Source organism: Dendropsophus ebraccatus, chromosome 4, assembly GCF_027789765.1.
Source record: "Dendropsophus ebraccatus isolate aDenEbr1 chromosome 4, aDenEbr1.pat, whole genome shotgun sequence".
Classification (NCBI taxonomy): Eukaryota; Metazoa; Chordata; class Amphibia; order Anura; family Hylidae; genus Dendropsophus; species Dendropsophus ebraccatus.
The window spans coordinates 143,489,257-143,503,053 of record NC_091457.1 but is presented as its reverse complement, the minus strand read 5'-3'; the positions used below and the strand labels follow the sequence as shown (position 1 = coordinate 143,503,053).

General features: G+C 42.7%; 1 protein-coding gene across 1 annotated transcript; it reads left to right on the top strand.

Moving 5' to 3' along the window:
• PHF5A (PHD finger protein 5A) lies at positions 1-6,899 on the top strand. Its single transcript, XM_069967281.1, has 4 exons — positions 1-222; positions 1,329-1,352; positions 3,551-3,717; positions 6,728-6,899. The coding sequence occupies exons 1-4, from the start codon at positions 171-173 to the stop codon at positions 6,815-6,817; spliced, it is 333 nt and encodes a 110-aa protein (XP_069823382.1). The 5' UTR covers positions 1-170; the 3' UTR covers positions 6,818-6,899.
• Positions 6,900-13,797: the final 6,898 nt, after the last annotated feature.

Genomic DNA, 13,797 nt, shown 5'->3' with positions numbered 1-13,797 from the left:
ATAAAGTTTGGAAAAAAAAAAAGAATCACATGTACAGGAAGTAAGCGCCGAGGTCGTAGTTCACCATCTGAGGCGGCCAATCAGCTGAAGTGTTGTAGACCCCAGAACGAGGCTAGGGACGCAGGACCGGCGTGTTTCCGTGGTGATTTCGGCCTGGGGACGTGGGGACTATGGCGAAGCATCATCCTGATCTCATTTTCTGCAGGAAGCAGGCCGGTGTGGGTGAGTCGCTGCTATAGACCCGGGCGGTGACGTGTGGTAGCGGAGGGCGCAGGGATGTGCTGGTAACAGACATGGCGCGCTTCTCATCAGCTCATTCATAGGCTGGGACCTGGTTCTCCCGCTATAACCCCCAGTGTGACATGCAGAGGACGGAAGGCTGTGGTGTGTCTATATAGCAAGTATCCCAGCACCTGGAGGTAGTCCCAGCTGTACAGGGACAGTATAGGGGCCCCATACTAAACATGGACCGTGCCCACTGCCCCATCACTACTAGTGTCAGCAGGTGCAGGAACACTGATGCTTCTATTGGTGTCCATGATGCTTCCTGTGATGTCACCGAGCAGGGAGGCTGCACCACACACAGACAGGTTACTGGTTACCAATGATTTCAGGTTGTGGAGAAAAACATAAAGATGTCCTGTAATTCTGTCCTCTCCATACTGGCCAAGGTCTGCTGGGCCTAACCAGGGAAGAGTCCTGGCTTCTTATTACCATACCCACCCCAGCTCCCTCTACTTTGGGCTTTGGCGCTAGTGCTCCCATCCGTTTTAGGTTGCATATGATGTAGGTAAAGCTAGAGATGTTGCTCAAAACTTAAAGGGAATCTGTCACTAGGTTTATGACGCCTTAAATGAGGGCAGCATAAACTAGTGACCGAAATGCTTACAGATTGGTGTATAACTGATGTCATTCTGTGCAGCCGTTCTCCTAATATGCAGGAGAATAGGATTCTTGCTACACCCCTCCCCTCCAGCTGCTGATTGACATCTGACTGCCTATACACAGCATGGATGGATAACTGCCAATCAGCAGCTGGTGGGTGGAGTTTTCTGCTCCTCATGAATATCCAGGACTACTGGGCTCATGCACATAATGGAGAGGACTATGTTATTGAGGAGGATATCTCTGAATCAGCTGCACAGAACAATGTAAGAGATACATCATTCTGTTCAGCTTCTCTGTCACTAGGTTATGCTACCCTGAGATAGGACAGCAGAAACCTGCTGACAGAGTCGCTTTAAAGACTTCAGGTTTGGAAAGACTCCCTTTAAATAATACTCCATAGAAAAATACTCCGTTTTAATAACTTTTTTTTTCTATTTCAGCTATAGGAAGACTTTGTGAAAAATGTAAGTATTATAATATAGATTTGTTATACAATAGATATAATGTTGTATGTGCTGTCAGATAAATCATGTGGACAACTTAAAGTGACAAAGTCAATCACTACCATACACATAAGGGTAGAGTAATATTGTATTACCAGTATACCTTTAAAGGGAACCTGTAACCCCACCGTGCTGGGATGAAAGCCGCCCGAGCCCCGGATACTCGCCCCATCTCGCAAAGTCTCGTTCCTGGAGCCAGTCCCGGGACAGAAATATCCCCGTCTGAAGCCCGGCGCGCGCTGCTGAGATGAGTCCGGCGCCCATAGAGAATGAATGGAGCCGTCATTCTCTATGGGCGTCGGACTCATCTCAGCAGCTCGCGCGCCCGGCTTCAGATGGGGATATTTCCATCCCGGGACCGGCTCCAGGAAAGGGGCTTGGCGAGATGGGGTAAGTATCCAGGGCTCTGAGGGGGGTCAGGCGGCCTTCACCCCGACACAGGGGGGTGACAGGTTCCCTTTAACATATAAGCCAGGAAAACTCTTAATGTATACTATAAACACAGCTATAGGCCCCTGTTCACTTATAGAAGCTTGGCTGGTATATGTCATGATACATGAATGTAGCCACCGGAGAGATATACCTCTAATGTACACTGTAAACACAGTGCCCTGAGAGAGTTCTTGACCTTCTACTCCATATTAACAGTCGGGATCTTCTGGAATTGTTATACAAACAATTAATTGTAAGCAGTAGATGCTACATATATAATGTTTACTTCTCTATGATCTTTACTTTTGAACAGGTAACATAGTTTCCACTATTGATAATATCTGCACTGCATGTATTGGAAAAGGATATTTACATGTATGGCCAGCTTCAGTCATGATCTCTGCAGTCTTTAACAGGTCACACATGAGGTAGACATCAGCTTAAAGGGAATCTGTCACTAGGATTATGGTGCCTTAAATGAGGGCCGCATAAACTAGTGACAGAAACGAAGAACAGATCGGTGTATTACTTATATCATTCTGTTCAGCCGTTCTCCTAATATGCAGGAGAATAGGATTCTTGCCACACCCCTCCCCCTCCCTCCAACTGCTGGTTGACAGGTGACTGACTATACACAGCATGGATAGATAACTGCCAATCAGCAGCTGGTGGGCAGTGTTTTCAAAAACTTTTAATGAAAGGCATGTGTAAAAATGACCTCACAGACAGTGTTTCATTGTTCTGTCATAGTTTAAAGTGATACTGTCATACCCCCCCCTTACTCTATTTGTGGTTCTCAGCACCATCCACAAGCTTAGTCGCTGCACATGTGATATATACCTGTATACACTTTTCTGTCTTCCTTCTACTCTAAAATAGTTTCTTATCATCAGTGGACAGTGTCACCTAGGCGGGGCTTCCTGGCAGTTGGGCCATGTCTCCTGTATGGACAGTGTCACCTAGGCGGGGCTTCCTGGCCGTTGGGCCATGTCTCCTGTATGGACAGTGTCACCTAGGCGGGGCTTCCTGGCCGTTGGGCCATGTCTCCTGTATGGACAGTGTCACCTAGGCGGGGCTTCCTGGCCGTTGGGCCATGTCTCCTGTATGGACAGTGGCAGTAAGGCGCTATACCCACCTGGAAGATAGAGCCCGACTGCCATGAAGCCCTGCCTAGGTGACACCGTCCACTGATAAAATGAACTTTAAAATGGGAAAAAGACTCAGACACAGGTATATATTGAATGTGCAGCATGTAAGCTTGTGGATGGTGTGGAGAACCGCGCATAGAGTAATGGTGCGTTTACATGGAACAATTATCATTTGAATTTTCGGGATCCGATCGCATTTGAGCGATAATTGGCTCGTGTAAACATGGCGAACGATCAAGCGACAAGTGAGAAATTGTTCATTGTGATCTTTCAACATGTTCTGAAATCGTTGTTGGTCGTTCGCTAAAAATTCGCACATCGCTTCGTTTAAACAGTCTTTCAAAGATTCACCCACATGTATGAGATGGGCAATAACGATTTTTCTAACTATTTATTCGTCTAAATGCTGATCGTTATAAAAACGAAATCTTTGCTTTAAAATCGTTAAACGATCGATTGGTTGAATTATCGCTCCGTGTAAACGTACCATAAGGAGGTGACAGTATCAATTTAATACCTTTATCTGATACCTTTTCAGGATTATTGGTTGTATTCAACTTAAACATGTTGTTTTTGTAGGTGACGGAAAGTGTGTCATCTGTGATTCCTACGTGCGGCCTTGTACGCTGGTTCGGATCTGTGATGAGTGTAACTACGGTTCTTACCAAGGCCGTTGTGTCATCTGCGGAGGCCCTGGCGTGTCGGATGCCTACTATTGTAAGGAGTGCACAATTCAGGAGAAGGATGTGAGTACTGCAGTAGACTCTGATCAGTTATGGATTAAGATGATGTAGCAAACAGCAAGTAGTCGGTAGTATTTACTGCCGGGGTTTTTAGTCTCTCATCCCTGTGGTATTCTAAACTGTACAGACTCCATTAGACTCTGTGGGGAGAATCAATGAAACCTGCATTGTGATTTTTACATATTTTGTACAAGCATTTTCCTCATTTATAAAAGTGAGTGCACTGTTCTTGTGAAGTGAACTTGGCTACTTCCTTTACCAGTGAAGCTACCAATTTTTTTTAAAGCAAATGTACCACCAGGCACATCACTATGGACTTTTTACATTAAAGGGATTATCCAAAGCTACAAAAACATGGCCACTTTTTCCCCTCTCTTGACTCTAGATTGGGTGGGGTTTGGAACTTGGTTCCATTAAAGCAAATGGCGCTTAAAGGGGTTATCCAGTGCTACAAAAACATGGCCACTTTTCCCCCTCTCTTGTCTCCAGATTGTGTGTGGTTTCAAACTCAGTTCTATTGAAGTAAATGGAGCTTAAAGGGGTTATTCAGCGCTACAAAAACATGGCCACTTTTCCCCCTACTGTTTTCAGTTCAGGTGTGGTTTGCAATTAAAGGGGTATTCCCCCCAAAATCTTTTTGACATTATGTAAAAGCCCATCACAGCTTCACATATTGGCTAATACAGGTTATGTGTTCTGTGTTCTTTTGCTGCTTTTCCTGTCTCCTCACCCCACGTGTATGCAGAGAATGAGCTCAGTCCAGTCCACCCCGACACGCTCCCTCTCCTGGCCCCCACCCTCAGAGTCGGCTGTCACTTGTCCTCCCTCCCCTCAATAGGCTGAAGTGAGGACACCTGACAGCCCCTGCTGCCGAACTCTAGCTCCACCTCCCTCAGCCTCCTCACTGTGTGTCTCTTTCTGTCAGCATACACAGCCGTGCTGATCAGTTTCCTTCTCCCTCGTCCACAGCAGCTCTCCCCCCTCCTCCCTCTATGCTGATAACGTTCTCCCTCATGGTATGTGAAGCTCGGTCTGGGCAGCTTTCCCCCCTCCTTCCATGCTTTTATCTCTTTCATTCTCTCTCTGTGTAGCCCCAGACTCTGTCATTTACATATAGCTGTGACGGGACTGCAGGAGACCAGAATGACACAGTGAGAAGCATGGGTCAAGGAGGGGGTGTTTGCTGTCATGGACGGGGCTACACAGCCCAGACTGATCCTGCAGCAGGACTGGGATGGGTGTTGGCTCTCAAAGAGACCTAACCAGGCACTGCTGCACATCAGTCTCCCTCTCTGACTTCTCTATGGCAATGACACCTAGCCCCACTTCACTCATGCAATGTAGTAATGAGGAGCAGTTGGCAGGAAAGAAAGCTAAGGGAGAAGAACTGCATGATGGGAAATGTAGTTTCCTGGCCGGCGCTATCTTGGACATAAACAGGTCTTTTAGAAAAACTTTTGAACCAGGACCGTCAGCAGCTAGAAAGATGGGAGATGGCTCAAAATACTCAGGGAGACTTGGTAAGTGAGGCCAGCTAGGTTTGGGAGCATTTCATTTTTTACCGCTTGGGGGGAATACCCCTTTAAGCTCCATTCACTTCAATGGAACAGAGTTTCAAAACCCCACCCAAACTGGAGACAACAGTAGGGGGAAAGTGGCCATGTTTTTGTAGCGCTGGATAACCCCTTTAACTGCAAACCACACCTGACCTGGAGACAAGAGAAGGGGAAAAGTGGCCATGTTTTTGTAGCGCTGGATAATCCCCTTAATTGCAAACCAGACCTGAACTGGAGACCAGAGTGGTGCTGAAAGTGGCCATGTTTTTGTAGCGCTGGATAATTCCTTTTAACAGACCAGCCGGTGCAAGGATGTCAGTGGCGCGGTCCTTTTTTTTGAACCGCTGCCTGTTTCCCGCACACAAAGACGTTCCTGAGCACCGGCCAGCTAACTAAACACGTGCAATAACTCTGAACACATGGGGTTCAATAGATCATGTGACTTTTTTTCTGAACAGGGAAAAAGAAAAAGACAGGAAAAATCTCTTTAATCATCCATAGGAAATAAGAGACACATTATATATGTATAGCAGAGGGTTTATTCCCATCAGTGGAAGCTCTGTTTCAGCTTTCCTATAAGCCTAAAGAACCTTCAGGGTTTAAAAAAAAAAAAATGCGTAGAGCCCCTGGTATCAAGCCTGTTGCTGTCACCAGTAGGGCTATTTAGCATTCAATAGTATTGACTGGTGGATGAGTTTTGTTGCCTTCTGTCATTGCACGGGCCTATAGCTCTATGTAATAAGTCGTCACACACTTATAGCCCTATCTTAAGAATTCTTTGAAACTGTAATGTATGTCTATAATTTACATGCTGCAGTGATATGTTCTTGTACTACATGTAATGTTCAACTTTTGATCTCACCTCTCAGTGATACTTTGTTTTGATGGTATTATTATTTCTTTAATGTACTTGTAGAGAGCCTGTTCCAGGATAGTGACTGTGATAGACATTGCATCCACTTGGTTTCACGGGCCCACAGTTAATGTCAATCTTTGACTGCCCAGGCATAATGGGAACTGTAGTTCTGCAACGGCTGGAGGGCGGAAGGTTCCTCATTCCTGGTCTAAAAAAATAGGTGTTAAGTACCCTTCTAGGTGGGTGCTCACATACCGAAATGCTTTGTGTCATGCAGTCATCCAACCACATGGTGGCAGTATTTCCGTTACAAACCAACACAGGAAATACTCATATTTTTTAAAGCATTGACTACTGAGGTATCTTTCCTCTGGTCGACATGTCTCTTCACACTCTGACACTGTCTACACTGAATTGATAAGGGAAATGGTATTATCCAGTTTTCATTTTGTTTCTCGCATTTCCAGGCAGAATGGCAGAGGGACATCACAGAGTCCTTAAGAGGTTCACAAATGTTTTTTCACATATTTTAGGAATTACAACTAAAAATCACAATTTTTTTAAAGCCTCTAACCCTTAACTTCAATTTTTTTTTTTGCAGAGAGATGGTTGCCCTAAAATTGTAAACTTGGGCAGTTCGAAAACAGATCTTTTTTACGAGAGGAAGAAATATGGTTTTAAGAAGAGGTGAAGACGACGGGCTGGGGGCTGTGTGTACTCTGCTTTCTTTTTTTTTCTTGAAAAATTTGATGAATAAATTGTGTTTCTACATCCATTAGTTTTTGTTATAATGATACAGAATTGTCTTACATTCGTAGATCCTATCCAGAACTTGAAAGCTTCCATTGTTCTCTGATCCACATAACCTCCTGGTGTTGCTTTACAAACACTTTCGGGTCTCATATTTACAAAGATGAAAGAAGTGGTTTTGGGGGAGTAAACCTCTGCACCCGTGCCACTATTTTGTGTTGGATTTAACAGAAAAGCATTGTGAAACATGGACATACAATAGAGCACAGGAATCAAACTGGCCTCCAGCTGTTACAAAACTACAATTTCCCTCATGCCTGAACACCTAAAGCTTTGGCTGTCCAGGCATGATGGGAATTGTAGTTTTGCAACAGCTGGAGGGCCAAGTTTGACATCCATGCAGTAAAGGCTTCATGCTCCCAGACTGCAACACAGCCACATGTGTGGTCCCTACACGTTACTGGGCAGAATATACACGTAGGCTGTCCATCTGAGTTTATTCTAGGTCTTGTTGTATTTAAAGTAGTTCTAGTTATACAAAAACCGCACATGCTTTTACTGCAAGTTACTGAGGCTTTGCAGTGTGGGTATTGCCAGTACATTGCATTTCAGAACACAGAAGTGCACTGTGTGACCAGGATGTTGTGATTGTGATCAGTAGTACAGGCTGAGATGGGAAGTAACATGGCGTCACACCTACTGACCAGCATTACGCCTTTTCTGCTGACAGCACATGACATTCCAGCTGAATAAAGAGCTTAAGAGTCTGGTAATCTGGGGGACACTGCCTGACATCCATATATACATCCACAGGCAGTTCCTAGAAATTTCTGTCTCAGATTTCTCAGGTATTTAGCTCAAGGCAGAGAAAAGAGGGAAGGTAAATAGGATTCTGTCCATGCCTGTATAATATCTTACCTATCATACTAATACATACTTTGACTTTGTGTGTGTGTATATATATATATATATATATATATATATATATATATATATATATATATATACATACATACATACATACAGTCTATGGGTGGTCTGTTCATTATATATAAATGCGCACACAAACATGTATTTATATATTTATGTGTGTGCACGTGCATGTGTGTATATATAATGAACAGACAACCCATAGACTGTGTTTGTGTGTGTGTATATAGATATATAATCTATATACACACACAAACACAGTCTATGGGTTGTCTGTTCATTATATATACACATGCACGTGCACACACAAATATATAAATACATGTTTGTGTGCGCATGTGTATATATAATGAACAGACCACCCATAGTAGTGGAAAATGCACAAAGTGTCACATTTTTACAGTGGACCTTGATTTCCTCATATCTTGGCAAGCAACATTTTAGTCCTCTCCATGGAACAATTATAAAGCAACGTGACTCATACAAATGTAGGGTGTATATATACTTGTGTATACAGATCAATCATTTATTATCAGTGAAGTGCCTTACATACATGATTAGTGCATGATTAAAGGGGTTATCCAGTGCTACAAAAACATGGCCACTTTCCCCCTAATGTTGTCTCCAGTTTGGGTGGGGTTTTAAAACTACGTTACATTGAAGTAAATGGAGCTTAATTGCAAAGTGCACCTGAACTGGAGACAACAGTAGGGGGAAAAGTGGCCATGTTTTTGTAGCGCTGGATAACCCCTTTAACGAAATAGATGTATCCAAATAAAGTGCTAAGTGATGAAAAATTACATTTCCTATACAGCATATATAATAGAATAATGATTCTTCAAACTCAGCCAGTTCAGTGGTGGTATACACTGGAAGAGTAGTGGGCAAAGATGACCATGACCCCAGCATTCTCGAGTGCAGTCGCTCAGCATTTGATTACTGATGGTTGACAAAGTTGCATATAGCCCTAGGGAGTCTTGGAAAACATGGATACAGCCTATGACTTGAGCCCTATGTGATGTGAGTAGCTACATGACATGTTGCCATGATAGAGGAAGCACCAAGCACCATTTCATTGTTCCTAATGGTTTTAAAGGGGCTATCCAGGATTAGAAAAACATATCTGCTTTCTGCTAAAACAGCACTAAACTTGTATTACAACTTGCCTCCATTTACTTCAATAGAACTGAGCTGTAATGCCGCACACAAACTTAGGACAGGAGTGGTGCTGTTACTGGATGAAATCCGCTAGGTTTTTCTACCCCTTTTAATAAGCTTCCCTTAGGGTCCATTTACACAGAAAGATTATCTGACAGATTATTTGCCAACGATGTGAAGCCAAAGCAAGGAATGGATTTGTAAAGAGGAAAAATCTCAGGCTTTCCTTTATGACCTGATCTCTGTTTATAGTATGTTTCTGGCTTTGGCTTCAAATCTTTGGCAAATCTGTCAGATAATATTTCTGTGTAAATGGACCCTTAGGCCCAATTTACACATCCATAGCTACAGACAGGACTATAGATGTGCATCTGGAACTGTCTGCAGTTGCACAGACTCCCTAGTTCCCAGTAGGTGATTCGTGCGCAGATCACAGCCCCAATACACACCTAGAATGCCTACGGATGTGTGTATGGGGCCATACAAATGAATGGGTCCATAATGGAGGTGTTAAAAGGGGCCTTACTTTATTGGCAGCTGCTGCTTTGTCTAGCGGCCCCTAGAGGATGGGAGGTGCAGTGCTCTGGTGACTATATTACTACTGCCAGGTGTAAACCGAGCCTAAAACCTCTGGAAATACAGGTGGTCAGTATGACCTTGGCATCAAAACATCTACATCTGTTCACTACATCTTGAGAATATATACACCTGTAATCCTTGTATGTTTACATGTTATCCTTCAGCCAATTGTAATGCTTTCCTCCTCACCTTCTAAGGGCCATGACTTATTTTTATTTTTACATCTTGAAGTGCGAGAGCTTTTTTTTCCCTTCAACGTTTCAGAGCTGATGCAATGCCAATAAAGTTTTTTTTGTTGTTTAAATTTTTTTATTTATTTTATTTTTTTTGCTAGACAGGAAAATCGCAATTGCTTGTACAGTACACTGCAATACTTCTGTATTGCAATTTAATCAATCTCCTATCACACCATGAAATCATGGTGGGGTGTAATAGATGTACTATAATAGCAGGCCTGGAATTGTCTCAACTTCGCTGCGGTTGCTTATGACTGTGGAATGAGTGGTTCGGTACAAGAACAGCGCTAAGGAACCGTTGCTCTCCAGCTGTTGCCAAACTACAATTCCCATCACATGTGGACAGCCAAAGCTTTGGCTGTCCAGGCATGATGGGAGTTGTAGTTCTGCAACAGCTGAAGAGCCGAAGTTCCCTAGCCTTGTACTAGAGATATCTCTGATCCCGCCCCCTGCTGTTAGCTATAATACACATATTTACACATATGTACTCCTGATGTTGCTAAGGGGTTATCTGATAAGAATTGTGAAAAAAATATCTACTCCAGTAACAATGACGCCTGCTGGTCTTGGTTTATTTTGTTGCATAGAGCCATGCTGGCCTTATCGGTCTGCTTAGGTCAGCGCTTGGCTGCAGTGGTCACATGACTGTATGTGATGTCATCTTCGCAGCAAAAGTAAACAATTCTAGCTGGGACCCCTGGCACATTGTTGTGATAATTTAAATTTATTAGATGAAAAAAATTTTTTTTACACCTATAACTTAGGTAAATAAGTGTTCTAAGATATTCCATACTTTGCATTCTATAAATCTATGCCTGATAGGAGAAGGGGGGAGGAGTGCTTCAAGGCATACGAGAGCCATACTTCTTGGTTTAATCATAGGAGGGTTAATTCATCAGCCATAAAATATGCTGTACTATTCCCATTAAGTGGGTGTGCTATGTAAGCGCTGCTGAGTCTGCCAGTTCCAATCCACCCTGTTTTGACTAGAAGCTCGCTGATACCAGCAGAAATCTCACTACTGGTTTTACTAGGTTCCTCCCTGACCTTCTCCACCCTTTCGGAAAAAATAAAAAGAGATTGCCTTGTAATTTTGGAAGTAATTTAATTTGTAGAATAATAACAACAACGTACAAAACCAAATTACCTATAATATAAAAAATAGTCTGTTATTGTAAAGCCTGATGGTCTATCTATCTATCTATCTATCTATCTATCTATCTATCTATCTATCTATCTATCTATCATCTATCTCCTATCTATCTCCTATCTATTATCTATCTATCTATCTATCTCTAGTATCTATCTGTCAATTTATCTATCTATCTATCTATCTATCTATCTATCTATCTATCTATCTATCTATCTATCTCCTGTCTCTCTGTCTGTCAATGTATCTATCTCTAATACATCTATCTATCTCCTATTTCCCTCTCTCATTATCTATCTATCTATCTATCTATCTATCTATCTATCTATCTATCTATCTATCTATCCCTAGTATCTATCTACTGTCTCTGTCTATTTATCTCCATCTATCTTCTCTCTCTATCTATCTATCTATCCCTAGCATCTATCTCCTGTCTCTGTATATCTCTCTTCTCTCTCTCTTTATCTAATCTATCTCTCTCCAGTATCTATCTCCTGTCTGTCTATCTATCTATCTATTTATCTCCTATCTCCTATCTCTCTCTCTCATCTATCTATCGACAGTATCTATCCATCTCTCTCTCTCTCATTATCTATCTATCTATCTATCTATCTATCTATCTATCTACAGTATCTATCCATCTCTCTCTCTCTCTCTCTCACATTATCTATCTACAGTATCTATCTTCTCTCTTATTTATCTCCTGTCTGCCTATTTATCTCTCCCCCCCCCCCCCCCTTTCTCTCCCTCTCCCTCTCTCCTAAAAACAGCATCAGGGAGCAAGAAACATTTTCCTATAGAATATATTAGGGTTTGTCCCTTCTAAATATGAATAATGAACCTTGAATGCATTTGTTTTTACATGACCACAATACAGATGCATTTTTGCATTCTGTGTAAGAGGCCCGTGACTTGTGGGGTGTGAGGACCATGGATCGGACTTGTTTCTCTAGCACATCCCACAGGTGATCGGTCTGATTGAGATCTGGTAGGGTACTGCAATCATGGTATACCAAAGAATAATGTTACCATAATACTGATGCAAAATGATGCCATGTGATCATGGTCAAACAGAAAATTGCTTTGTTGTTTCAAAAATGCCTGGGATTGATGTAACAATAAAAAGATGATATACTCCCCCGCGCTGTGCTTCCTCCAACACTCCTAGTACGCTCAACTACTCTGTGATTCCTGATGGTGCAGGTACTCCCCTGCTGAGCTTGTCACTTGAGATTGGACCCTTGTGGTTAGTGACTTGTTTGGCTGGGCAGTTCCTACAGGGAATCAGTAAGGTACAAAAATAATGTAATTTGAACATGCTCGAGTCCAATTGGCATGTGAATACCGGTGGCTGAAGAAGTTGCATGTAGCCCTAAAGAGTCCAGGAAAACATAGATAAAGGAATAGGCCATAGGCTGTATCCAAGTTTTCCCAAAATCCATAGGGCTGCACCCAACTTCTTCAGTCACCAGTATTCAAATTCCAAACAATCAGACTTGAGCGTGTTCAAGTTGCGCTCATCTCTAGTGAGTATATCATCTCCTTTTACACCACACCTGGGCATTATGATCCCTGGACAACCCCTTTAAGGGTACTATTACACGGAACGATAACACTGGTCAACGGCCAAAAAGGTTCCGTCATGAAAACAGTTGATCTTAACTAATTTTGGGGTGCTGAAATCGAAAATGATGTTCAAATTTTGAAATTGGCTCTAATTTTCAAGATATGGACATACTTTCTATATTTCTCACAGCCTGTGATACAATACTGGGAAAAGTTTGCATCATCAGTATTGCATCATCAACTGGTATATTGCATCATCTTAGAATGACCAATATGGAAAAAAGGTATCAGGGTAAGGCTAGGTTCACACTGCGTTTTTGAAATCCGTTTTGTTTTGCAAAAAACGGATGAAAAAAAGTATGCATTTGTGTGCATCCGTTCTTCCATTGACTTCCATTATAAAAAAAAAAAACGGATCCTTTTTTTTGACAGACACAAAAGTAGTGTCAGCTACGTTTTTGTGTCCGTTAAAAAAACGGATCAGTTTTTTTTTTTTTACAATGGAAGTCAATGGAAAAATGGATCAAAACAGATGCACACAAATGCATCCATTTTTTTCATCCGTTTTTTGCAAAAAAACGGATGAAAAAAACGAATTGCAAAAACTCAGTATGAACCTAGACTCAATGGAACCCATGAATGCTTGCAGATTACTGTTGGACAGTTATCAGAGACAATCCCATGTATGAATACAAAAGACATGTGTAAGTGCACCGAGAAGCCATTAAATAAGGACCTACATAATAAACATAATTAATTTGTAAAAATTCTTAGATATGCCTGTAAATTGTAGTTGATTTCAGATAGAATTAAGTTTCCTATGAATATATTTCAAAAGTTTATGAACAGTAAACTTGCTTCCTTATGATTGCAGAAGTAATGTCGGCTATGAAGCTTCCTGCGGTCTTCTCCCCGGGTCCTGCTCGCCAGCGGCGGTCCCGGCCTGTGATTGGCTGAGCGGCCTGTCAGCTGACAGGCCACTCTGAAGCTAGAACGCGCGAGACCCGGGGAGAAGCGGAACGCTATAGCAGCCCTGAGGCACGGATAGGTAATGTATGTAGTTTAAAGGGAACCTGTCACCCCCCGTGCCGGGGTGACAGGCTCCCGACCCCCCGTTAGAGCCCCCTATACTTACCTCATCCCGCCGGGTCCCGCTTCTGGATTCGGTCGGGTCCCGGAGATCTCAGCCTCTGCAGCCCGGCGCGCGCGCTGACAGATGAGTCCAACGCTCATAGAGAATGACGGAGCGCTGGACTCTCCTGTCATTCTCTATGGGTGTTGGACTCATCTCTCAGCGCGCGC